The sequence below is a fragment of the Panonychus citri genome, unplaced genomic scaffold (genome assembly GCF_014898815.1).
Source record: "Panonychus citri isolate SS breed McGregor unplaced genomic scaffold, ASM1489881v1 Contig00077, whole genome shotgun sequence".
NCBI lineage: Eukaryota > Metazoa > Arthropoda > Arachnida > Trombidiformes > Tetranychidae > Panonychus > Panonychus citri.
Window position 1 is genome coordinate 2,389,544 of NW_026515482.1, and position 26,552 is coordinate 2,416,095.

The 26,552-nt window shown below is 32.5% G+C and overlaps 8 protein-coding genes and 1 long non-coding RNA gene across 15 annotated transcripts; 4 read left to right on the top strand and 5 right to left on the bottom strand.

The window, feature by feature from the left end:
• On the top strand, positions 1-2,082 carry LOC128386849 (protein phosphatase Slingshot homolog 1-like). The gene is made up of 2 exons (XM_053345952.1): positions 1-738; positions 1,090-2,082. The coding sequence occupies exons 1-2, from the start codon at positions 358-360 to the stop codon at positions 2,080-2,082; spliced, it is 1,374 nt and encodes a 457-aa protein (XP_053201927.1). The 5' UTR covers positions 1-357.
• A 108-nt stretch (positions 2,083-2,190) lies between these two features.
• Positions 2,191-5,156, bottom strand: LOC128386840 (uncharacterized). 2 transcript variants are annotated; one of them, XM_053345941.1, is made up of 3 exons: positions 3,812-5,156; positions 2,597-3,715; positions 2,191-2,471 (listed from the first exon to the last, which is right to left on the bottom strand). In XM_053345941.1, exons 1-3 carry the CDS (start codon positions 4,878-4,880, stop codon positions 2,191-2,193), a joined length of 2,469 nt encoding a protein of 822 aa, XP_053201916.1. In that variant the 5' UTR covers positions 4,881-5,156. The 2 variants fall into 2 exon arrangements, with proteins under 2 accessions (XP_053201916.1, XP_053201915.1); XM_053345940.1 differs by having other exon boundaries at positions 2,597-5,156.
• Positions 5,157-5,312: 156 nt separating this feature from the next.
• Positions 5,313-7,647, top strand: LOC128386841 (beclin 1-associated autophagy-related key regulator-like). Its single transcript, XM_053345942.1, has 2 exons — positions 5,313-5,478; positions 5,839-7,647. Exon 2 carries the CDS (start codon positions 5,898-5,900, stop codon positions 7,377-7,379), a length of 1,482 nt encoding a protein of 493 aa, XP_053201917.1. The 5' UTR covers positions 5,313-5,478; positions 5,839-5,897; the 3' UTR covers positions 7,380-7,647.
• On the bottom strand, positions 7,632-8,692 carry LOC128386843 (NADH dehydrogenase [ubiquinone] 1 alpha subcomplex subunit 8-like). Its single transcript, XM_053345945.1, has 3 exons — positions 8,461-8,692; positions 8,187-8,362; positions 7,632-8,100 (listed from the first exon to the last, which is right to left on the bottom strand). The coding sequence occupies exons 1-3, from the start codon at positions 8,587-8,589 to the stop codon at positions 7,854-7,856; spliced, it is 552 nt and encodes a 183-aa protein (XP_053201920.1). The 5' UTR covers positions 8,590-8,692; the 3' UTR covers positions 7,632-7,853.
• A 54-nt stretch (positions 8,693-8,746) lies between these two features.
• Positions 8,747-9,593, bottom strand: LOC128386844 (coatomer subunit zeta-1-like). The gene is made up of 2 exons (XM_053345946.1): positions 9,453-9,593; positions 8,747-9,335 (listed from the first exon to the last, which is right to left on the bottom strand). The coding sequence occupies exons 1-2, from the start codon at positions 9,471-9,473 to the stop codon at positions 8,817-8,819; spliced, it is 540 nt and encodes a 179-aa protein (XP_053201921.1). The 5' UTR covers positions 9,474-9,593; the 3' UTR covers positions 8,747-8,816.
• A 349-nt stretch (positions 9,594-9,942) lies between these two features.
• On the bottom strand, positions 9,943-14,114 carry LOC128386842 (troponin T-like). Of its 2 annotated transcripts, none has more exons than XM_053345943.1 (9): positions 13,956-14,114; positions 13,342-13,393; positions 12,567-12,770; positions 11,698-11,874; positions 11,413-11,634; positions 11,224-11,294; positions 11,022-11,124; positions 10,779-10,955; positions 9,943-10,700 (listed from the first exon to the last, which is right to left on the bottom strand). In XM_053345943.1, exons 2-9 carry the CDS (start codon positions 13,366-13,368, stop codon positions 10,548-10,550), a joined length of 1,134 nt encoding a protein of 377 aa, XP_053201918.1. In that variant the 5' UTR covers positions 13,369-13,393; positions 13,956-14,114; the 3' UTR covers positions 9,943-10,547. The 2 variants fall into 2 exon arrangements, with proteins under 2 accessions (XP_053201918.1, XP_053201919.1); XM_053345944.1 differs by having other exon boundaries at positions 13,818-13,959.
• LOC128386850 (uncharacterized) lies at positions 12,713-13,459 on the top strand. Its single transcript, XR_008324933.1, has 2 exons — positions 12,713-12,854; positions 12,980-13,459. It is a non-coding gene; the product is annotated as an uncharacterized LOC128386850 (long non-coding RNA).
• Positions 14,115-14,550: 436 nt separating the features above from the next.
• Positions 14,551-16,559, top strand: LOC128386847 (troponin C). Of its 2 annotated transcripts, none has more exons than XM_053345948.1 (4): positions 14,551-14,706; positions 15,632-15,832; positions 15,995-16,246; positions 16,313-16,559. In XM_053345948.1, exons 2-4 carry the CDS (start codon positions 15,655-15,657, stop codon positions 16,339-16,341), a joined length of 459 nt encoding a protein of 152 aa, XP_053201923.1. In that variant the 5' UTR covers positions 14,551-14,706; positions 15,632-15,654; the 3' UTR covers positions 16,342-16,559. The 2 variants fall into 2 exon arrangements, with proteins under 2 accessions (XP_053201923.1, XP_053201924.1); XM_053345949.1 differs by having other exon boundaries at positions 14,700-14,840.
• On the bottom strand, positions 16,560-26,374 carry LOC128386837 (uncharacterized). Of its 4 annotated transcripts, XM_053345936.1 has the most exons (6): positions 26,121-26,374; positions 24,583-25,303; positions 23,322-24,250; positions 20,179-22,572; positions 17,446-17,728; positions 16,560-17,226 (listed from the first exon to the last, which is right to left on the bottom strand). In XM_053345936.1, the coding sequence occupies exons 3-6, from the start codon at positions 23,784-23,786 to the stop codon at positions 16,958-16,960; spliced, it is 3,411 nt and encodes a 1,136-aa protein (XP_053201911.1). In that variant the 5' UTR covers positions 23,787-24,250; positions 24,583-25,303; positions 26,121-26,374; the 3' UTR covers positions 16,560-16,957. The 4 variants fall into 4 exon arrangements, with proteins under 4 accessions (XP_053201911.1, XP_053201912.1, XP_053201910.1 ...); XM_053345937.1 differs by lacking the exon at positions 24,583-25,303; XM_053345935.1 differs by having other exon boundaries at positions 23,322-25,006.
• Between the last annotated feature and the right edge of the window lie 178 nt (positions 26,375-26,552).

Below are 26,552 nucleotides of genomic sequence, written 5' to 3' on the forward strand. Positions count from 1 at the left end.
GTGATTTGAATGAGAGGGTATTCTCAATGGTCTTAAAAGTCCGCAAGTTCGTGAAATAAATAGTATCTCCTTGAGTTCGAGATTGTTAATAATTCTGTAAATACATCGCCATCTATTGCATCTCGAAATAAATTCAACTCGATTTGTCTTTTCGTCTCCATTATTATTATGAATTTGTTATAATCCCTTAATGGTTAAAATTGATTATTATCTTGTTCTTAAATTGTTTTCTTTGATTTCTCTTTTTAGATTTGTGATTGTTTTTGTTTTCTAAAGATTTTCCTTTGACTCGTTAATATCTTTTTTTGATTGAGTTTTTTTTTGTATAATTGGATTTAGATTTAAATAGATCAACAGATGAGTAAACGAACGGAATCATCTAATCAAGAGCAACATCATCATCATGAGAGTTCACAATCTTCAACACCACCACCACCAACACCAATACCAACACCTCCACCTCCACCTCCTCCTCCACCTTCACCAGGATCTCCAGTTCGTCAACCAACGGCTGAAGAATTGGCTGAACAAGAGAGACAAGACAATTTAAGACAATTCAATATTCTCTTGACTCCAGCATTCGCTGCCTTCTCTCAGATCGTTGACAGTCTATTTCTCACTGGAGTGGGTGGAATGAGTATTGATAATTTTCGCAAGAATAAAATCACACATATTATCAATTGTACTCATGAGGCACCAAATTGGAGATTATCGGGAGTTGAATGTCATCGGATTCCTGTGAGTTGATTCTTATGATAATCTCTGTCCTATTTCATCATGTATGTCGAAAATATTTGATTGTAGCCATTCAGAGTACATGATGTATTTTATATTCGTATCACTTGTTGACCTTTTCCTTTCCTTTTCTGGTTGATTGATTATTTTCTATTTGATAATTTGCATTTTACGTTTTCCTTTTTCTTATTAACTTTCAGGAGTTTTAATCATTCATTTTTTGTTTTCTTTTTTTCACTTTTCTCTTTTTCTTTCTCCTTGTTGTCCTTGGCCACTGATGGTTTATTAATGATGGTTAAAAATTGATTCAACTCTTTAAATGTCAACTTTTCCCAAAACTCTTCCATTGTTTAGATTGATGATTCACCTATTGAAGATTTATCTTCACATTTGGATCGTTCAGCTGATAAGATACAATCAATTTTAACTAATGGTGGTAAAGTTGTGGTACATTGTGTGGCTGGTGTTTCCCGTTCAGCAGCAATTGTCATAAGTTATCTGATTAAATATAAAAAGATGTCACTTCATGATGCTTATAATCATGTTCAATCTTGTCGTCGGGTTGTCAGGCCTAATAACGGCTTCTTTAGCCAATTGATTGCTTTTGAGAGCAAAATTTTAGGCTGTACCAGTGTTAAAATGGTTAAGCTCAAGAGAGACGATGTGATGATTGAGGTACCAGATTTTTTTGAAACTGAACATAGAAGATTCGTCCTAATGGAAACATTCAAGGCAAAAGCACACATTTTAAGGCCGTCAATTGATAAACCTGGTCCTAGTCCGGTTGTCCAAGGTCAACATCCGGTATCTGCCGGTGGTAATGTTCCAGTAAAGAGTCTAAAAAAACAATCAGTGACTCATCCACAGCCACATTCTCATTCACCGATTCATTTACATACGTCACCGGGTCACCAATTAGTTCATCCAACCGTTAAACCATTAGGTCAACCATTAGGTCAACCATTAGGTCAACCACAAGGACAGCCTTTAGTTCAACCATTAGCTCAACCTTTAGCTCAATCCTCAACCCATTCAAGTAATTCATCGAACCAATCTTCAAGCCAATCTCCCCCACGGTCGATATCTCGATCACCATTTCGATCACCGATTCGTATACCATCTCGAACATCATCTAAATCGTCTAAATCAAGAGTTCGAACACCATCTTGTTCACATGCTCGAACATTATCTTGTTCACCAACTCGACCTCCGACTCGATCGCCATCTAAGACACCACATCATCATCCACAATCGCAGTCACCATCTCGGCAGGAATCAGAAATACACTCGGAGTCACAATCACAGATACAAACACGACCACAATCACAACCACCATCACAACATTAAATTAAACTTTGTATTCAGTCTCACTAAAAGACATCACACATAAGCTGATTTTCTTTTTCTTCTTCGCATGTTTGTTGTATGTTAACAGGATTAAAGAGAGTTTTAAAATCAAACTGGAAGAAGATCAAAATCATCGATCACTTTAACTAAAGGGACATAACTATCATCTATATTGACCAGTCCAAGGCTTTTAGGATCATAGTAACCATTTTCTTTTCCTTTCCATTCCCAATCAAGCTTTTGAATGGCCTGAAGGGATTCGGCTTCACGTCGTTGTCTTAATAGTGCAGATTCCTTGATCTTTTCCCATTTATCGTCAATATCTTGTAACCATTGAGAAAACAAACGTCCATTGTATCTTGATCTAGAACCATGATTCTCAGAGTTACCTAAGCCCAAATTAAAAAAGAAAAATGCAAAACAATTAAAATCAAACCCATTAATTAACTAGAATACAAGGAAAATAAAAATGAAGATACAAATTTTCTCAAAATTTCAAGAGTAATTATTTTACCTGTAAGGGTATGGAGATCAGTTGAAGAATTACCAGTTGATATTGTGAAAGAAGCTCGGGCATATTCATTGGTACGAGTTGTTGAATTGGTGGAACTTGATGAAGTACCTGTTGCGGAAGATCCACTTGTTAATATATCACCATTAGTTGATTCGGTTTCAGGTTCAATTGTATTATAAATTTCTTCATCTTTCATTATTGTACAAAATGAGAAAGGTTGACTTTGATTAGCCAATGCAAGAGCCGCTCTTGTATGGACCCTTAGAACTTCCTGTTCAGCCGATAATCGTAATTTATCCTTCTCAATCATATGTTGAATTCGTAATTTATGACGAGCCTTTTCCTGTTCAAGAAACAATGAATATAAAGCACTGCCCACTTGGATACTCTTGGGTGGCTGACAAGGAGGTGGTAAGATCGCTGTTCCTGATTTAAATAACATATGACCGGATGGCATTGATGAACTGGAAGAAGATGATGAATTTATAGTTGTTGATGATGGTGTTGTTGTTGTTGTTGTTGTGGTTGATGTCGTAGTTATAGAAGGTGTAATCAATTCTGATGCAGAAGGAATTTTACCTTCTAATAGATAAGATCCCTTATTTAATAGATAATCCTTGAAACCTTGAGGGGGTTTTGGGTGCACAGGTAATAATTGGGTTCTTCTTTTATCAATTTGTTTTCTAATATTAAGATACATATGGTAACAGTTGTAGGAGGGCATTTGGAATTCTTTAGGTGTTGTGTCTTTAGGTTGAGCAGTTGAATTTGAATCAGTTTTATCGGTACCAGTATTATTTACATTCTTAGAAACATTATTATCCGTTCCACCAGAGGCAGAGGAAGAGGTTGACTCATTATCTTCATCTTCACGGTCAACCCTATCACCTGAGTTTCTATTACTATTATTGCCTCCACTTTCATCGTTTCCTCTTCGTAAGGAACTAGAACCAGAAGATGAAACATTTTTAGAGAAATTAGATGAAGATGAGGTTGATGTTGATCCTTTATGACGATGTTTTCTCTTTCGTGATGATGAACTTTCTTTAATTGATTCTTTACTCTCCTTGGAATTGGTTTGAGTATCATTTCCATCTTTACTATTGAAATCACATTTACCTGAGGAATTAAAAACGGAAGAAGGTGAGATAACCTTACGATTGTCTTCACCCTCCTGATTGGATGATGATGAGGTTGTTTCATCTCTGGACTCACAATTTTTATGCTGCTGTTGTTGAGCAGCTCGTTGACTACTTCTGGTCACCCGACCAGAAGAGGAAAAATTTGAGGTTGATGAAGGCTGTTGATTGGATGAAGAGGAAGAAGATGATGATGATGAGGTTGTTGTAGTGGACGATTGTGATGATGAAGATGATGATATTGGTGCAGAATTATTATTACAATTAGTATTTGTTTCATCTCCTTTGTTTTCTTCAGTTGAATTGGAAACAGATGAGGAAGAGACAACATATGATACATTGGAAGATGAGCCATTTGATGATGTAACCTTTTGACTTTCAAAATTAGACGAAGATGTAGATCCATTTCCAGTTAAAGATGACATAACTATCTTTAACGGTGGTACCTTGGGTGCACTGTAACTATGATCTCCTTGATCACTTTTACTACTACTCATAACGCCAGTATTTACCGAGTTACTTGAGACTGGGGTTGATGCCGATGTCGTGGTTACTGGTGATGAGGTTGTACTGGTCGTTGATGTTAAAGTATTGGTTATTGTTGTGGTTGGGGCTGTCACGGTTGTAGTAAGTGTGTTTGTTAAAGTAGATGATGTTGTTACTGTTGCTGAAGTTGTTGTTGTTGCTGATGCTGATGCTACTGTTGTTGCTGGTGTTGTTGTTGTTGTTGTTGTTATGGCTGCTGCTGTTGTGGTTAATGTAGTAATTGCTGTTGTTGGTGGTGTTACTGTTGTGGATGATGAGGTTGAAGGTGTCAATGAAGATGATAAAGCCGCTTGAGGTGGTGATTTTTGCTCACCATCAGCTTCACCAATCTCCATTGTGGTTGGTGGGGTTTTCTGATCGCCATCAGCTTCACTTTTCTTAACATTGGCTGGTAATTTATCTCCATCAGCTTCACCAGTAATCTTCATTGTAGTTGGTTGAGTTGTTGTTATGGTTTTCTTTTCGTCATTACCTTCACTTATCTCCATTGGTGTTACCAAATTTGTTTCCTCACCATCGGTTTCTCCTATTTCCATAGCGGTTGGTAAGCTAATCTGCTTTCCATCAGTTTCATTCACCTCCATTGTGGTTGTTGGCATTTCCCCTTCAATCTAGATCAACAAAGAGACGGAAAAACAACAGACAACACAATCACTAAAGAGTAAAACTAATAAACACTAGGGACAAAATTAACCCAAATGAGTAATAATTATTATACCAATTAAACAATTGTCCCACCGCAAACATAATCCAACAAAAATCATGATAAAATCATCATGATAATAAAAATATTAACAAGATTCGATTAATATTATCAAAAGAATAAACTTTCAAATCGATTTAATTGAATACAAATCGATTGTTAACCAAAAAATTCCAAAAAAGACAGACTATGAAAAGAAAGAGAAAATAATTAGACAGAGAAAAAGAATTTTTATCGATAGAAAATAATCGATTTACGAGCCGCGTTTTCAAATCGATTCTTTCACTTAGATCTTTTCTCTTTTTAGTTAACAAAATAAACTAAGTGTGTCTCTAGTGAACAACAAACAAACAAGAAAATTTTTTTTATTATTGTTTGTTTTTATTAGAAAATAAAATCTTTAATTGTGTTACCTTTTAATTAAACTGTTTCATTTTCACATTTTTAATTATTAATTATTACTAATTAATCACCTCGTTTGTTATCCTTTTCCTGTAAGTAAAAGAATTCAAATTACCTTCCTTTTTGGAATCTTTTGTTGTGGATTGAGAGAATTACAAAGCTTCTCTTTCTCAAAAAATATTCTTTTTCTCTTTATTTCTCTTTCTCTCTCTCTCTTGATAAGCTTTTTTCTCTTTTCTTTTGTTTACCATTTTTGAGGCTTTCTTTTTATCTTCTGATAAATTTCATCTATGATCTAATTTGTTCTGTTTTTGAGAAGTTTATCAATTCAATTCTATTCTTAATTTGTGATTTGACTAATTGTGTTAATTGATTGTGTTCTAATCTTTGGTTTCTTTTGTTTTCTCTTCTCTTCTCCTGTGTCATCATTTTCTTTTTTTTTTCGTCATTAGGGTTAACAATGGTTTTAAAGAACAATTTATTCTACTGCTGATAGAAACAACTGATTCTAATGTCATTGACTGGAAAATTGCGATGTTTAATTTGTGACCATGAGAGAGAAAACTTTATATGTTCTACCTGTATTTGTGAAGGTAATTTTTCATCATCTAAAAAGCAAGAGGTAACTAAATCAGAGACCAAACGGTCAAGTAAACATGGAGGAAAAGCTTCATCATCATCATCGATAACAACAGCAACACCAATTTTGACTAAATTTTCCGAGTTAAAGACCCGATTACGTTTACTAGAGGAAGAATACAAAACCATTAATGACCAGTTTGAAGCTCTTTTGGCTGATAATAAGAGAAAAGAATCTCTTGAACAGGCCATCATTGAACATAACTTGAAAAACATTTCGATTAGAAGATTGATCAGTTTGACTCGTAATCAATTAGCCATTGTTGATGAATGTTCCAGAAAAACTGAACAAATGCTTAACTCATCGGAAAGGAATCACGATAGATCAGCAGATGATATTGAGACATTACGAAGAGCAATTGTCAGAGTACAATATAAACTTGAAAAGGTGAATGCTGAGTTTGAACGAGTTCGAACTGAAGTTGAAGAGGAAACAAAGACTAAATTGTTACAATTGAAGGAAAGAATTTTCCCTTTCTATTGTGAGAAAGTTTGTTTAAATTCAACTGCAACCAATTCAGTTGATGAAACTTTCTCCTCCAAAGAGGGTTCATTGTTTATCTCTGAATCTGAAACTGATTCTTTCTCAACAACATGTTGTCCACCCTCAATGGGTTCATGGGCCAATGTTGAATCAAATTGTCAACGTTATTATATCGTTGAACCTTGGATTCCAAAATGTTCCGTTGCACAGCAATACATTAATTGGATTAATCAAACCCAAGAAGCATGTAAACTCAGTCCAATTGGTGAACCTGATGGTGATGATCAATATATTGTTAAGAACGATGCTTATCGTATCTCTGCTGCTCTTTCCTACATTACTCAACTTTTGGAATTATCTTCATTTGTTACCGATGTTTCATTTCCAAAGCGACTCAATTTTGTTGAATTTCATTCTAAATTCAATGAGGGAACAGAAATTTTTCTCACCGAGGATGAAATACTCCATAAAGTTGCCAAATTGAATATAAATCTAATTCATTTATGCCTTTCACAGAAAGTTGATTGCAAATTATTGGTACCAACCCATACAGGTCAAAATTTGTCCTTTCTTTTTGATCCCAACTATGCCACTTACAACAGAGCTGGACCAGTTTTTGCTGATACGGAATCACATTATCGTTTTGAAGAAGCACTTTATCATGATTATAGTCTTATCGAATCAAATGAAACTGATTACCCTTATTCTGATGATTTTTGGGATGAAGGTGATTGGGAATCAATTACTTCTGCTCAAGCAGTAGCTCCATACGCTGAATTATACGCTTCCCAGCAATCGACCACTAGTATAACCAGTGGAATCATGTCTTCGGCTCTTTATGCTGTTACCTCTCTTATTCGTAAAAAATGAACAAAATCATCTGTTTGATGGTAACTGATTCCATCAACTTAATCACCATTTGCAGTTCAAATAGAATTTACTATTCATTTGAATTAGTTCTCTCTTTTCCCCATTCACTTTCTCTCTCTCTCTCTCTCTCTCTCTCTCTCTCTCTCTGGCCACTCTGGCAGTAATATACAAACATCAATGTAAATTCAAATCTAATCTCCATCAATATTATACAAAGTACGCACGTTTGAAATCAAAAAGGTCAATAATAAATACAGTTATTAACCGAGTTATGTTATATTATTTATGTTTTTCTTTGACTCGTTTTATAACCAGCTAGTAACACAATAACTGAATTTATACTAACATCTTTAGGATTTTGTAACTGACCATGAATATCTACTAAAGACATTCATGTTTGACAGTTAGAATATATCTTGATGATTTTGCACCAATTTGCAGTAGATTAATAAAATCGAAGATAATAAATGAGGTTTAATGTTTCCTTGGACCAAAATTAAACCAATCCACGGCAGTCCAAGCACCAGAAAAGCCTTTCTTATGTTCTGGTAGTTCAGGAGGAACAATACCAGAAGGTTCTGGGAAATCGGCAACCCATTTCGCTGGTTTTGGTCTCTCTGGATCATGAACTCGAACTTGAGAAAAATATCCAAAGGGTGGCTTTTCCATTCCAAGTTTTCGATACATACAAGCATCCCAAATTAACTCTTGGTCACGACATCTAAAAACAAAAGACAGCAAAATAAAAAGAAAAAAATTTAGAATAAATTTGCTTTGATATTGTAAAGGAAAAATAAACAATTCTACCTTGATAGTGATAAAATCTCCGAATGCCATAGAACACAATTAGTAAGAGCTTCCAATTCTTGTTTACAACTATTCTTCACTTTCTGATAGAAATCTTTACCACAGGCAGTTAATCTTTTACCTTCTTCAATACATTTACGTGGATCTTTTTCTTCAACTTTACACAACATGAAATCCTGATTGTCGAGGAAAACAAAAGAAAGGTAAAAAAAAATTAAAAGTCGATAGTAAATTAACAATTTGCATTGGAAAATATATAAAAACAATCACTTACTTTGCTTAATTCATCACAATGTTTACCCAAATAAATTGCTGATGCTCTCATTATGGGAGAACCTAAATTGATCTCATCAGTTTCGAGAGTCTCTAATGGAGGTAAATTGCTATAAAGTGTTTGCTCCATAATTGAATTAATTTAAAAAAAACCAAATCAAAAATTCACAACAATCAATTTGAGAAAAGAATCAAAAACAAAGAATATTTTTGATCTTTTAACCTGAAGAAGTCAATGGTAACCTAGGCAACGGTTTTCGTTTTAGTGAAATTAGTCTTTTGGTCTATTTAAAGAGCAAATGGAAAATTTATTCTTCAACATTGGCATTTAATGTTCGATTAGAAAACATTTATTGTTTATCTTAAAATTGACCATTTTAATTGTTCTCGAGCTGATTGGAAAATCTGGGAAACAGTTTGTTCGCCAATGGGAATATCTTCTGGTTTAGTGGCGACTCTTTGAACAACCGCTGCTGGATCAGCTTCCAAAATAACACCATTGTCACAAATCTCGTCAATAGCCAAGGTGACAACATCCAAATTCTCAAGTAAAGTTCGTTTTTCAACATTTTTTCGTAAAATAGAACTTATTGATTCTACTAGACAATTAAGGATACTTAACAGGAGAAGTGCGTTCTCATCAGGTCCACCAAGAACATAAAAGAAAAGATCAACTGACGAACGGTAAAGAATAGTGTAACCATCCAACATGAGAACCTCTCCATTGGCTCGATGGGTTTTCTTGAATAAGTTTTTCTCAAAAGCTTTTTGTTCCTTTAACGAACTTTCTTTATCATAATATTTGGCCACAACTCGACCACCATCATTATCTAAAATAATGATGCTACAAATTGAGATTAAATTTGGTTCTGGAAGCTAATTTAAAGGTAAGAAAAAAAATGTCAACAATCAACAGAGCAAAAAAAAAGAAAGACAATCAAGTTGATTAACCTAACAAACCACAATTACGACCTTAAATCTTTATCGACTTACCGTGATACCTGATGAATCCATTGGTAAACCGAATTAAATTAATTATAAGCCGAATTAATAACTTAAATCAGTTAATCAAAACAAGAAAAAAAATTTTCTAAATCAACTGATGATGAAGTCGATCTCCAATCAGTGAATCCGAATCCAAATATCGGATACGAAAACGAACTGAGCCAAATTTGATTAACATTCTAATTGTAAAAATTAATTTTCTATCCAAATAATTATCGATTTAATTCAATTATCTTTTCAACTATCAACTCATAATTAGAATCTTGAATAGAATTTCGCAAACACTGTTGACTCGAAAAGAAAATGGAAAAAAAGCAATAACATTAAATGAGAAATTTTTCTAATTGTTATGATTAATTGATTCGATTCTCTATTGATTAGATTGAGGTAAAATGTCTCATTTCATATGAATTGTATTCGCATTTTGATTGAATTGTTTTGATCGTAAATGTGAATTAAATAAAACCAGTTGAATGAATCTATTATTTCTGAATTAATTTTATGATTTTCTTAATCATTTTTATATAGATATTATTTTATAATAATTAACGAAATTATCACAAAACAATTTTCATTTTTTTTTTTGGTAAGACAACAGTTACAATTAAACAATCAGATAGTCAAATATAACAGACCAATCGTTACAAATTGATCGGTATTAAAATTTTTGAATAATTCTCAGTCTTTTCAATTGTACAATTAAATCACATTGACAAAATCTCTCTCTGTATCCTTAATAATTGTTGATTCTCTCTCTCTCTCACACAATTGATGGTGTTAAGGAAGCATAGAAATTAAGTAAATGTGAAGATGTTGTAACAATGTAAAAGGTGATGAAACAAATTATGTTCTTGTTGATTTTCTGATCTTGATTGCAAAGCGGAAAAACGGAAAATAGTAAACAAAATTAGATTGTCAACAAGTTTAAAGCTGATTGATTGCTGTTGATTTGATGTTGGTGTTCATTTCTTATTCGTATTGTCTGATTAAAGATTGGGAGCAATTTTCAAAGTTTTTTTTTCTGATTATTTGAGTTGATGGTTTGTGATTCAGAATAACTGGAGGATATTAAGAATAATTAGTTTACTCTTCCTCCTCCTCTTCTTCTTCCTCTTCCTCTTCTTCCTCCTCTTCTTCTTCTTCCTCTTCTTCTTCTTCTTGTTTAGGAGGAGGTTCGTATCTTGGAGTGGATTTCGGTGGTGATGGTTCAGGAGCTGAGAATGGCTTGAATGTATCCTAAAAGAAATAGAAACATTAACGATAGTTAAATAAATCGAGAGAGAAAAAAATAGATGAGGAAACGATCAAATTTACCATAACATCAAGATCATCAGCGTCATCGTAAGTCCTTGCACCAGGTTCATAACTTTCCTTGTTCTTGGGATTAGATGGGTCCCAGTTCATCAATTTAGGAGATCCTCGTTCTTTGTATTCCTTGATTCGTTCTTCCCATGATTTCTCAAGTTGTTGTTTGTATAATTCTTCCCAACCCTTAAAGAAAACAATTACAACGATTAGAAAACAGTTGATGAGAAAATTAATCTGCATCAAACTTACTCCTTCGAAAAGATCTTTCTTATCTTTGAAGCTTCGTCGATCAACTCGTCTTTCGTATTTACTGGCAACGTTGATCTTTGGTGGATATTTACCAGTGAAAGCCCTGAAATTAGAGTTAAAAATTAAATATTAGAAAATTAAATACAAATAGAAAAAAATAAACATTCAATTGATTTGACTTGTCAAAGTGAAATCTACTTACTCAGGATCTAAGCCTTTCTTCAAAGCCTTATTTCTGTTAATTTGTCGTTGACGTTCATTCAACTCTTTCAACTAATAAATGAAAAGAAGTAGGTTTATAAATAATTTAACATTTACCAAAGTGAAAAGTAATTAATTATGTTTATAGTGGTGAAAAAGAAAAGATAACAAATCTTTAAAAGATACTTACATCATAATCTTGTCTCTTCTGTCTTTCCTCAAGATCGTATTTCTCACTTTCCAAGGTAACAATTTGTTCCCATAATTCACCAGCCTTTTTACGAAGCTCATCAACATCCAAACCTTCAATATTAAGAGCTTTGATTCGTAAGCTAAGAGCAATTCGCTTCTCTTCAGCTAATTGTTCCTTTGTCTTATTCAATTCAGCTCGGGCATACATCACATTGGAAAACTGAACAAACAAAATTGACCATTAGAAAAGTGAACAAATTACCATCGAACAAATCATATTAACCTTGTCATAACCTTGACCAGTGGGTGGTGGGGCAGCTCCTTCCTTCTTGGAGATCACATAATTAGGCTTAACGGCTTCCTTTTGCTTCTGCATGGCCTGCATCATGGCCTGGCGCTTACGCTCAGCCTCTTCCAAACGTTTTCGTTTGGCCTCAACTTCACGAGCTTTTTTCTCTTCCTACCAATCAAATAGAACATTTCAACAGCAAACAAAATGAACAATCAAACAATCAAACAAAGAAAAAGAATAAAATTAATTCAATTAAATCACAAGAACAAAAATTGACCAAACAATTAAAAGGAATAAAAATTAAATTCTATTCGACCAAATGACTAATCGATGGAAAAGATCAAAGATCAGATAGAAAAGTATCAGATCTTTTGGGTTGAATTCTTTTTTTCGATTTTGTTAATTGTTACTGATTGGAACCTAAATTGTTTTCTCTTTCTCGCAATTCATTTTGAATAAACTCTTGTGGTTTATTTAGTTTAACTGAATTGTTTTTCTCCTCATCTTGACTAATTTTAGTCGCTGGTTTTATTTTAGGTTGTGATTGTATCGCTGCCAATTGGTTTAACTGATTGATCTGTTTGTCTCTTTATTCACTTATGGTGTTCCTCTTAATCAACAGTAATATTATTATTGTTTTTTTTGCTCAATTCTCAACTTATTCAAATCACCTAAATTGTTACAATTGGTAACAAATGTTTGACACTATTCTCGACGTATATTTGGTTAACGAAATTGGATATTCTTCAGGTTACTTGTGCTTATGGTGAATATACTTATAGAGTATTTGGAACTGTGTTGAGTCTCATGATGGAGTTTTTCTGTTTTCTTCCTTTGGACTTTTGCTTTTGATTACTTACAATTTCTCGTTGTTTTTGTTCTTCTTGTTTTCGCTTCATTTCGAACATCATCTTTTCTTGTTCAGCTCGTTGAGCTTTTCTCTTGGCTTGTCTTTCCTTTAATTTCAACAGATCCGCCTCTTCCTTGGCTCGTTGTTTCTTCCGTTGCTCTATATACTCCGCCCACATGGATTCTTCTTCCTCCTTCTTCTTTCGGAGTTTCTCCTGATAAATATCCGAATTTGATGATTCCATGAGGATACGATGATTATTGAAAGAAAATGAGAGAGAAAAAAGATCAAATTCAATGTAAGAACGAAAATCGAACTGTATTTCAATCACTGTTGACAAAACGTGAGAAAATGCTTATCACTCATTTTTTATTTATTTCTATTCTTTTTTTTCTCTCTCTTTTTCCATCCATCAACTATTAGTAAAGTGTTAACAAAATCTGAGAAGGTGATACTAATGTAAAGGGAATCCTTCGAATTCAGTTGAAATGTGACCTTCATGGATGGAAATCAAAATTGGCCAAAACCCAGATATAAATAGTTTTCTATTCAAAAAGCTCATCTCTAGATTTTTTTTTCTTAGATTCTCTCCCTCTCTCTTTCTTTTCCTTTCTTCTCATCTTCCCATAGTCTGTGTAACTTGTTGACTAAAAATAATGACACCATGAAATTGAGATCAGGACAAAAACAACAACATCTTAATTCATCAATTTGCTATAATTAGGTTAATAGTGGTAGACAATGAGTTGTGGCGATAAACAAATTCAATCGTAATCAAAACTCACCTCCATTGCCATTTCTGCTTCCGTCATCTTGAAGGATTATCTAAGCTCGTTTCTGAAATCAGAGGGGAAAAAAGAGAAACAAAGTAATAACAAAATTAATTAATTGTTCACAAAGTAAGTTGATAATTTCATATTGACTGTTGTCAAAAAAGTAAATTGTTTCACAAAGTTAATCAAACACTAATATGTCAACAGATTAAAAACAAACAAAATCAAGCAATTGGACACACAAATCATGATTATGGTTAATTGGATTTCCGTTAATTATAAAAAGACACCAATCCTAAGGATCAATTGTATTAATGGACAAGCATCGATTGTGTGAAGGAAACATAAACAAAGAAAGATATGAAACAATCAACAGGTTAATCACTAATTTACACTTTAAAATTGAAATCATTGGATGAAGAGTGAAAATTAACTGGACAACACATTCATTTTTCCATAATTAATAACTAATCAATTGTTTGACCAACCTGTCGATCACAAGCGATAATCAATAATTTGTGGCAAATCAATATACAAACGTAAGAAGAAATCAAAGATTAATGAAAAAGTATTGAGATTGAAAGAAGAAGAAGAAAAGAAAATGAAAAAAAAATTTAAATTCTTACGTTATTTTCTTTTTTGTTGATAGAAAACTTTTTAGGTGAGGATGAGGATGATGAATCTGAATCTTGGAATGAATCTATTCCTATTGGTATATCATGAACTGCGAGGACGCAAGCAAAAACACCCAACGCATACAGATGAGAAACCTCATCCTTCATCCCAAGGAAGGAATCATCATCTTCTCGTCCATATAAGGTACCCTTAAACTCATCATTTTCATCCTTTGACAAGAGTTTTTCTCTCTTTCTCTCACTTTCCTCCTCTTGGAAGATAAGATGATGATAAAGAAAGAAAGAACGAGCGAAAGAGAGACGATTCCTTGCAAGGAATCTGAACAAGGAGCTTGTCAAAGATTCATGAGGCTTGATACAATTAACGAAGAGTCTAAGAAAAGATTGTAAAAGTCATACGAATAGAGAGAGAGAGAGAGATAGAGAGAGAAAAACTCTGAGCGTGAGCTTGTCATCAACTCTTGATTCCCGATAAATATCATCCATGGATATATGGATCATAATAGATAAGAGATGAAGATAAAGATGATAAGAATGAGAATGAAGCGATGAAGATGAGCATAAGGATGATGACTTTATTTGGGATGAGGGAAGATACACCAGATGATAAAGTTTTTGGTTCCTGCGTCTTGGCAGTTTTCATGATAGTAGCAATAGCGATAACTTCATTCTGAGTTTTTCAGATTCATCATCCTCATCAATTCACCTTAAGAGTTTTTTTTTCTAAAATTCAAAAAAATAGGTAAGAGTTTTTTTCCCTTTACAATTTTCTCGAATTTATTTGTTTGTTTTCACTTGTTTATTTCATTCTTCCAATTAGTTTTAATTGTTTGTGTTTCTCTAAGTCCAAAATTGTTTTCCTTCGGTAATCAACAGGTTGGTCAGTAAATTCATCAAACCAAATCAATTTGTTATATTGATTAAAAGTTTCCATCAACTTTCAATCAGATTTAAATTGTTATCTGGTCGATTAATCTTCATGTTATGATAATTGTGCTTTCAACAGTTTAACCATTCATATTACCAATTAGTTTTTCTTTTCAAATTTTTTCTCGAAATTCAATTTAATTTAATTTGTGTTTCGTTTAAAGTTTTTCTTTTTATTCTGTGCCCATATAATTAGATTGCGATCGTTGTTAAATTGTAGACAATTTATTTTTCCTTCCTCAATTAACATTTAATCCTGGAGAAAGAAAAAGTTCTAATCAGTTATTAATCACCATCTTTACGATTTTACTTTTACAATTAACTTGATTAACTTAATCCAATCGCTTATTTTTAATTGTTTGTTAACTTTCACCAGTTAACCCAAAATTGAAGCCAAAAAATTAGTGTAGATTGAAAAAGGTTGGGCTGATCTATTTAAAGTAATTGCTCTAAATATTAGTTTGCCCATGTTCATTTCTTTTTCATGATAATATATCCTTCACTCTGAATTTTCAGATAAACATCTTAGAAATATTTTCATCTTCATCTTAACTGTGAACAATTTATAAATAACGTTTCTTGGGCCAAGTTGTTAATGTTTCCCTATTTATCTCTCAATACTAAAAAGTTTATTTTTCTCTGTTGATTTACTTTTTTTTTCGTTCATATTTTGATTGTTTTGCTTTTTTGTTGATTATTCTAATTTTTCTATTTTATTGTCTCTTTAATTGTGTTTACAGTTTAATCAACTTCGGGTACCAAGATGGCTGAAGATTTAACCAAAGAACAAGTTCAAATGCTTAGAAAAGCATTCGACATGTTTGATCGGGAGAAAAAAGGTTACATCGCTTGTAACATGGTCTCGACTATTTTAAGAACACTTGGTCAAACCTTCGAGGAATCTGATCTCCAACAGTTGATCGAGGAAATTGATGCCGATGGTAATTAACTAATGTACCATTTCCAATTAGCTCACGAATAGTTAATTAATCGATTAACTGTGATCCATTTGTGAGACTCATATATTAGGATAATTTCAATTTATCTTTTCTTTTTCTAACGTTAATTGTGTTTTTGTTTTTTCGTGTTTCTACTTATTCCAGGTAGTGGTCAACTCGAATTCGATGAATTCTTGACCCTTTGTGCTCGATTCTTGATTGAAGAAGATGCTGAAGCCATGCAAGAAGAACTTCGAGAAGCTTTTCGTTTATACGATAAGGAAGGAAATGGTTACATTAAGACTTCCGATTTGAGAGAGATCCTTCGAGCTCTTGATGATAAATTAACTGAAGATGAGCTTGATGAGATGATCGCCGAAATCGATACTGATGGATCAGGAACAGTTGATTTCGATGGTTCGTTTAATTAATCATATTCCTTTTATCTCATTATTCTAATTCTCTTATTTTTCTAACCTTCAGAATTCATGGAAATGATGACCGGAGATTAAATGATACGCTTTTAGATTGGATTGAAATGGAACAAAAGGGAAAAGTAACAATTTAACATCGAACAACAATTTAAACTATTCATTTAAGAACCAATATCTTTGCAGATAATTTACCAATTATTGTAACAATCAAAAGAAGATTACACATTGAATACTTCGTGTTTGTTAAAATCCGAAAATTGCTGCTTAAATAAAACCTTAAAGTTCAGCGACAACAATTTAAAGTGAAAACTTTTTATTCAGTTTACTTGGTGTCAAGAATTTTTTTTTTGACCTTCCATTCAGATTGGTAGTTTAAGTAATTGAATTACAATAATATGAATGAAGAGGATGATTAAGAAGATGTGAACAGAAATGTCGATTGGGTGTTACAATAATAATTTCATCGTAATCATAGTTAATCGAGTTTCTCAAAATTGTAAGTTAATTTTGTTAACTCTTTCGTTTGAATAGCTGATTATTACCAATCAGTTGAATGGGTGTTATTAGTAATAATAATAGTTTATGAATATTAATGAATTATGAAAAAAGCGAAGGATTTGTTTAGCTTGAAAGGTGAAGGCAATAAGAGAGACAAAGGAAGAGAGGAACATGAGATGAAAAAAGACATGATAGATCAAGGCAATGGTTCCTTGTCAAAAAGTGTCTTATTTGAGCTTAGAACTGTTATTTTATCTTCCACAGGACTAGAGGTTCGACTTGGCGATTCGGTCATTGATGAACCTTTACTCGAGGATGAGGATGATGAGGATGTTGCAGATGATGAAGAAGAAGCAAGAGATAGAGATTCATTCAAAGGGAAAACGATAATTCCACTGGCTAAGACGCACAAACCAATCACATAGAAAGTTGTATCATAATCACCAGAGATATCAAATAACCAACCTAAGAGAAAGAGAGATAAAGAAAAATAAGAGAAATTAATTTAAAGAAAACATTAGATAATCAAGAATCAATTGATGATTTAAAACAGCAACAACAACATAGTAATAATAATCTCAAGTAACAAAATCTCGTGAGATAAGTTAATTAAAAGGTAAATTTGATACAAAAATCAGCCAAACAATCAACTTGTGGTTATAAATGGTAATTAAATTGTTGTACCAGCAATTGGAGGTCCCAACATTGTCCCGATTCCTTGAACCAGTAACATTAAACCATAGGCATTGGTGAACTTATCAAGTGAAATTATCTCCACCAAAATAACCGATACCAAGGTGTAATTGGCGCTCACAGAGAACCCATAGAAAGCGGCTAACACGGCAAGAAGATAATAATTGCGAGCCATTGGGATTAGCGCCATTGAAATGCCCCCGAGAGCAGTTAATCCAGAATACCATGTTGAAGGCCTTAACCAGGGTTTATCACCGATATATCCAACGATGATCTATGTAATTGAAAGGAGAGAGACATGGTGAATTAATGACTAATCAATGAATTAAATTGTTAAAAAAATAATAACAAAAAAGACTCATAAACATTGTATTAATTTTGATGTGACAACAATGAAAATTATCAGATGATCGGTAAGTTAATTGTTTGTTTCATAATTGTGATTGTTTTAGACCTGCAATTGTTACAAAATTAGTATTACAATCAAGACACTGATCACTGGTTACTTTTAAATTTCATCAAATTGTTATGAGTTCAGCGAAATTAAAAATTAAATCAACTAAATCAAGTTAAAAGTAACAAGGAAACGTCATTCAAAGCAACAGATCAAAAACTATTTTCATCATAACATCAACTATTTTTAACTTTGATTACATTAATAGTAAATATTTGATCAACTATCACTCAATCATTACAATGGTTACATTTTATTACAACTGAATATTGAATATATCAAGTAGGAAAATGACACAATCAATATTAACCAATATCCTTGACTTTACTGTTATTGAGATATTTTTAGTAATTAAACTTGAAATAAAGTTAATCCAATCAACCAAAGACAATTGAATAATTATCACCAACAAAAACGATAACAATTAAATGTGTATTGTACATTCAAAAACAATATTATTAATATTGGACAATTAAGAAAAACTCAAAGGTAATTAAAGAAAATGATTTGCATGTTTAAACACTTAACAATTAAGTGGTAAAGCAAATAGAGTTTCAAAGTAATCAAATTACATGATTAACTTCCGTTAAGAAAGTAGTGATAATCTTAATTATGAATCAACTTAATTTATGCAACAATGATTAGTAATCAAGAAATAGAGAGAGAGAGAGAGAGAGAGAGAGAGAAATTCCTAATCAATATAATTTTCTAATTACAGTATCAAGTGAATTGAAGGACAATCAATAGATTGTTAAATTAACATATATTATAATCAATAAGGTAAACATATGAGAGTTGTAATTAAGTAATTATAATTATATACGAACAATTATAATTGAAAGATTTATACAAAGTAAAGTTAATTAGTTATGTGCACTAATTGAATGATTACTACGCGATACAATTACAATCAAATGACTAAACATCTATGAGAATAATCAAGTTGATTGTAGAGGAAAATAACAACAATCAACATCTAAAACAAGGATGAAAAGGAAATTAAGAAATGATGATTAGGAAGATGGAAAATTAGATGCTAAATATTAGTTACCAAGGAAACAACCAGGAAGAAGATGGAACCAGGAACAAACTAGATAATCATTCCATAGATTAAACAATATAATGATACTAGTTTTATCTAAAGAGTAACCTAGAAATATCGATCAGGGAGTTTTTTATCAGACTGTAGAATTTTTTTCTACCATTGACTTTAGTGTACAATGTATATGCATTGTACTGGAAAAGAAATGAAGATATTGACCTTGAAAATTTACAGCCGATAGAGAGAGATGACATTGTAGTGATAATTTGTTAGTACATGATAAGTGAAATATCCCAATGATGTAGTGAAAGTGCCAAGGATTTTCAAGGAACCAGATGAGAGGGAGTGAAAATGATGCTGAAGAAGATGGAATGACGATAATCAAGATAAAGTGTGATTATCTTTTTCTAATGATGAATATGATGATGTAAAGAAAATCCTTGTCTTCATCTATCCTCTCATCGTAATCATCATCAAGATTATGAATAAGATTTAAACGTTTCTCTCTCTCTCGCTCTTTATCTCACTTTCCACTATAACAATTACTTTAAATAGCAAAGTCAAGTGAAGGAGTTACCATGTTAATCAATTGTGATGATGATTAATATAAGCACGAGAATTAATTCTTGAAACGATTCAAAGCAAAATCATTCTCATTAACTGAATTTGCCAAAACTTTTTACATCATGACTTTTTCTTTGTCTTCCTATTATAAAGCACGATTAACAAATGATTCGGATTCTGTATTGAATAACCTTGTTTACGTCTCGATAACAATAATAACGGTAATTCATGTTAGAGAAACTTTTCCAGGTTTCAATTTGCGTCTCGAGTTTTTCTTTCATTTCAAGTTATAATTATTACTTTTCAGTTTAATCAATAGATCGAAGCTCAATTTATGAAACTGAAAATTTCTAAATTGAAAACTCGATGTGAACAATAAGTTAATCAAAATTACGATTGTGAAAATTGATACTTTTCCATTGGTATTAAATAAACTACAATTAAGAAAATGTTTGCAATGAAAAAGTCACGGAAAAACGGAAGCTATGTACTCGTTATGATTGTCGTTCCAACGTGAAAATGAAGATGAGCACTTTAGAAACTCGGCTAAATTAACTAATTGAATGTCAATAGATTTGTTGATTGCAGAGAAACACAACAAATGTTTTCACTAAAAGAGGACAATATAAGTTATAAGCAATTAATTAGTTGATTTGAAACTTACTGTTCCAAGAGTATTGGCAATCCCAAGAACTGAGATTAAATAAAAGGCCATTTCTTTGACACAAATACCCGAGGAAATCGCATGATCCGGTAGATAGACATAGGGCACGTCGATGCATCCGTGAAGAAGTAAATTGGAGAAACAAAAGATCGCAAATCTAACATTCTTAAATATCGAAAGATCAACCGAATCAACGATCACTTGTTTAATATCTTGCAGAAAAGATTCTCGCTCTGCTATGGTTACCATTGAATTGGTATAAATATCAGGGGCACTAGATGAACGTAATCGATAACGTCGTACATCACGAAAAACGGCAGTTCGATAAGTTAAACTTGCTCGCTGTAATTTAGATCCAAACCCATCTTTTCCAGTTCCTCCTCCAATATTAACACCACCAATTAAATTGTTTCCGGTTCCAACTTTCAACCGATTAACATTAATCACAGTATTACGGGTTGGTACACTTAATCCCGATTCAGGGTCACCACCAACTCCTCTAAATCGTCGTGGCCTTGATTCACTCGAATCATTTACTTTATAACTATTGACCGTTGAATGGTCATTCTTGTTATGCTTAGAGATGAAGCTTGTTGTTGTTGTTGTTGTTGTTTCAGGAATCGGGATGGGTTGACCTTTAACTTGATCTTTACCAATACAATCATTTTGACCAATAACACCAGAGGAAAGGAAAAGTGACTTTTCTTGATCTCGACTGATTAAGTTTGATAATAAATCGGGATACTTTTGTAATAGTTGATTAAGGTTACCATCTTTACGTCCAGAAATTTCATCTAGAACATCTTTCGATACCGAACTGTCCGTTGTTATATAGGTAGGAATGTTAACAAGAGAAGAGTAATTTTTTAGATCACTTTTGGGTTTGGTTGATGAGTATGATGATTGAAATCGTTGGAAACGACGATTATTTGTTAAATGATGATTACATTGATGATGATGATGATTATGAGCATAAACTTGATGGTGATTACATTGATTATGATGATCAGGTTCGTGGAAGAGTTTGGTTACCTTACAATGAGCCTCATAATTAGATAATTGCTCATCATTAGGTAAAATTGAGCTGGAACAATGAGAATTGATACAAATAGATGAAAGTGGTTTACTTGATGAACTACTACTTTTGGTTGGTGCATTATTATTATTATTTGATGTTAATTTATCGTAATGATGTTCTGATAATCTGTTAGAAAGATGAAATTTTTCTGTATTCGGTGATGATGTTTGATTAAGAGGAAAACTGTTCCTATTATTTACATCGATTGTTGAACATTGAGATCCATTTAAAATTAAATTATTAGCACCACAACCGCTTTTTAAATTGTTCTGTTGAAAACCACAAGAACATCCAATGGTATTATTACAAGTACGACCTAAAGGTTCAATGACACTGTCTTCATCTGAATCAGATTCTTGACCACTAATTGAATCAACTTCGGAAACATTAATGTCTCTCATCAAGGCACCAAAAACAATTATGTTAAGAAAGAAACCGGACATTATGAGAAGTGTTCCTCGCCAAGAAAATTCTTTAAGAAGATAAGTGGTCAATGGGGCAAATAGAAAGGTACCAATACCTGTACCACAAACTGCAAGGCCAGTGGCAAATGAACGCTTGGTATTAAAATAATAGGCTACGATAACGATTGATGTTACGTAAGAAAGTGATAGGCCAATACCGGTTATACTGAATGCAATGAAAAGATGTTCAAGACTACGTGCAAATGAGCCCAAAATGAAACCAGACGCAGATAAAAGGCCACTAACAATGGTCATGGATCGGCAACCATAACGGTCGGTTAAAGCTGAAGCGATTGGCCCGGTTAGGGCAGGCATAGAAAGTAAAAGTGATCCAACCAGGGCAGTTTTACCTTTACTTTGGCCGAAATGTTCTGAAAGGTCCATTTGAAAGAAACCATATGAAAGTGAAACACCATCGGCGATTAAACTAATCATGAACGAAGCGAAAACAACAACCCAACCCCAACCACCATCGGGAGGTGATTGTGGTGGACCACCGCTTCTACTTTTACGGCCACTTTTACTTGATGATTTATTTGATCCACCAGAATCGGATGAAATTAATCGACGGACACATTTGGATGAATTTAAACTTTTACCATTACAAGCACCATAATTGTGATAATTATTGTTATTTGGACAGTAAAAGTGATTACCAGGATTACTAATATTGATGTTGAGTGTATGAGGATGGATATTGTTGATTAGATTATTAGTTACGATTCCGTTTGGGTGTAAACATGTTTCTAATGATTTAGGCGATGAAGATGATGAGTTTACCATTGAATTCAAAGCATCACGATTAACGGTTGAATCGTTATTGTTAATAACTTCATCTTGGTCACTTATTTTCTGTGATAAATTAAACATTGTCAATTTTGATTATATAATAACAAGAAAAAATATTGGATATTGATAAAAATCATTAAATTAAATCAATATTCAAACAAATTATATAAGTAGCTAAACTAAATTCATCATTGATGATGAGAGAGATACACAATATAAATATACAAGTTGATTCTATGGAATGAGAAAAAAAGTGATTGAAAAATAACTAGAAAAACTAGTAACAATTAAATTGTTAATAGTTACGATTTAACAATGATGTTTTCTCTTGCTGATTGATCAAAATATAGCAATTGCAATTTATATTGTTCATGATCATTAAAGCGCTCAAAATAAATTAAAGTAAAGAGCATGATATATTTATGGATTTGAATGAATTTTCTCAATTGTTCATTCACTTGGTGTGTGACGAGAGAGAAACAGTGAGAAAGGGAGTTGAAGAGAGGGAGAGAGAGGGAGGACTATGTAATTATCGTCGTTGACTGATTTAGTCAATTGAGCAGCAAAAGAAAAGGTTGATTGTCACCGAAAGTGAAAACTGATATTAGGATTTCGGGTAAACAAAAGCGAGAGGGAAGATCATCAGTAGGTGAAAAATAGAGAAGGTGAAAGAGGAGGAGGGAAAAAGAAATTAATGGAAAATTAATTAAGGTAAATCACTTTTTTTTGGGGAAAATTACTATATGTATATTGTGAGAATAATTGAGTTTAATTGATCAATGATTTCTAATAATTAGGAAATGATTAGTTACCTTTTCTTTATTTAATCGAGGGAACCTTTTCGATTTGGCAACAAGGTCACTTAGATCATTCTCTGAATGATTGTGCGATTCACTTGGGTTCATTTGATCGAGGCTGTTGATTTGATTATTGCCCTGTTGATGTTGATTGTGTTCCGATTTGTTATCAATCTCATTATGATGATTAACCGTAAGGTTATCATGATTTCCGTTTGTTGTTGAAAGTGAATATAATTCACCGTTGGTGTTTGGGATAATAACAACAGATCGGCTTTCTTTTTGCTGGTTAATCGATTTTCCAATGATAATCCTTTCATTTTCATTTTCATCCTCATCATCATCTTCATCATCACCATCATCTCCTTCATCATCAGGTACATTAATTGTCGCCTGTTTATCACGTTTATCCAATAAAAGACATCGATCAGTTGGACATTTCTCACTACAATCAGTATCACCGTCAACTGAATTTTCCATAATAATTTCAATACTAATCGTGTTAGTAATGAGTTAGAAACTTTAAACAATAAGAATCTTGGATACAATGTATCACAATTAAATAGAAATCTTGATGAAACGTAAATGATACGTATAAAGTTAATGTCCAGTAGTTGATGATGGTAATTAATTGTCGTATTAATTGAAATTTTATCGGTGGTATTGCTTAGATAATTAGTATTCAATATGATCGTTGAGAAAATTTGATCAGCTTGATAAGCACTAATTAATGGTGATGAACTTGGCAAGTCACTGGTAGCCAGTAATTGATTGGATTGGAAAGGTAAACTTAAGTTAAATAATGGTAATTGTTGACAGAGAGTTAATTTGTTAGTGATTATTGGTTCATGTTGTTGTAGTTGTTGTCGCTGAATCTTATTCCTATCACCACGAACCACTGATTTTGCCATAGATTCAATCTCAATAAGACCTCTTTATGATGGCTGGATAAATGTAAATGTTGAATGAAATGATTTTCAAGATGGAGGATTAATATAAAAAGCAGACAGGATTAAACAGGAAAATGTTTGTTCAAAAATTGATTACAGAATTGATGAGTTAGGTTCTTTGTGTTGATCTTTCTTTCTCTCTCTTTCTTTTTTTATGTGTTACATTTCAACACGACACTGACTCTCTCTCTTTCTCTCTTTTTCTTTGAATAGAAAAGAGAAATTATTTAATGACACTTTTAAATAGTGCAAGTAAATCACAGTTAAAGATTGACTATCAGCCACAATTGTAATCGAATGTTGGGTTTTTAGAAAGATTATCTCACTTCTTGTAGTTGCTTCTTGTTGTTTAAATTGTTAGGACGATGGAAAGTGTTGTTGTTGCTGTTGCTATGTGGTAGAAAAAGCCTTCCAATTTGTAGATTGATGGGTGAAAGGAAACAATGTAAACCAAAATAGATTGGCGCAAATTGATTAATGTTGATCAGAAATACAATAGAAATTCACAGAGAGATAGTGATTGAGTGAGAGAGAGAAGCAGCAAAAAAAAATGAATGTCCAATCAGGGGGAGGAGGAGATTATCTCGGCACTTTTAGGCTTGAATTGAGAAATCAATGATTCCTTTTTCGATTCTTGATTCCTTATTGGCTGATTTGTTGCAATTTCCATAAACAGAGGGAAAAAAAGCTCATATAATCTCAGGCAGTCAGAGAATAATAAGAAGATAGGCAATGATGATGATGGAGAAGCTGAATCAGGTAGAAAATATTGAATATTTATCAAAGGAGTAGACAGAAAGGAAAAAGAACCAAAAAAATGATTGAAGATTAGGAGAGAGAAGATCAGGTGAATATGATAGGAAGAATATCACAATATATTAGAAGGAGGAAAAAAGAATGAAAGATGAGAAAGAGAAAAAAGAAAAAGAAAAATAATCGAAGAGAATTCAATTAGTTCTCATGTTTGATGTGAACAGGTAAAGGAATAGCTTGAGAATAACTTGCAATCATGATGGCGATGAATTGAAATGATGAATTTCAAATAGACTGTTGTTGTTGTTGTTTGTTGTTGTTGTTGTATCACCAGAACAGAATAAGAAAAGATAAAGGCAAGCCAACAACAGAAGATGATGATGATGATGAGATGATAATCAGAAGATGAGAAAAAGAGAAAATTAGAAACAAAGGGATAATAATAAGAGACACAGAGAAAAGAATAGAAAATAAGAAGAAGAGAAAATCACAAGATGAAGAGAAATAATAATAATAATATTCTCTTAGAAGAAAATTGTATACATAGTAACCGATTAATGTTTGGTCAGATTTAAATGAAGAGAAAAGAAACCAAATTAACAAGGTAACGAATAGAAACGAGTTAATCACTGATCATTGATCCGAATTTAATCAATCATTTCATGAGAGAGAGAGAGAGAGAGATATTTGATATGAAAAAAAAGAGGAAGAAGGAATCAAATAGGATGTAAATTGAACACAAAGAGAGAAGAAAAAAAAATGAAATTCTATTCTCAAAATGAACTGTTCATGTTTTCTCTGAGTCTGAGAGGAGAAAGAGAAAAATAGAAAGACAAGAGTAGAAAAAGAAAGAGAGAGAAAGAGGAAAACAGTTACGAGCAAAATCATAACACAAAGAAAGAGAAAATTAAAAGAAAGAGTAAAGATTAAGGTAAATTTTAATCTTCTTCTTCTTCTAATTAGTTAATTGTGTTAATCCAATACAATTAATACACCAAATTGTGATTAAAGATGAAAATTAGTCTTGGTGTTTATATAGAAAAACAAATGAAAGGAAACGAAAAGGTAAACATTCAATTTGTTGTTTTCTTTTCTCGAAATTTGGACTCACCTTTTTAATTGTTGATTCTTTTTAATTTTCACTTGAAGTTCTAACACAATTAGATTAAAACACGTTCGACTTTGATTGTTGGTAGTTAATTGTAGTAATTGGCTAATCAAATTTTCATCTGTTCGCTTTTTCCTTGGGCCTTCAAATGATTTGGTTGTTTCTTATTCTTGTTCATCTTATTAGTTTGAGCACTTGGATGAAAGTGATGAGCTTTTCATTTTCCTCTTCTAATTAACTAATTGCTTCTAATTGTTTTTAGCTGATTTATTATTCTATTGGTTGATTATTGGTGACAAGACGGTTTATTCATTTTCTCATTTAGATTTTGATCACCAATTTGTTTAATCATCATTCTCACCTTAACACCCTCTTCAGTTGAGATTAATGTTAATTGTGATTAAAAGTCTATTGATTATCTTTAATTAACTTATT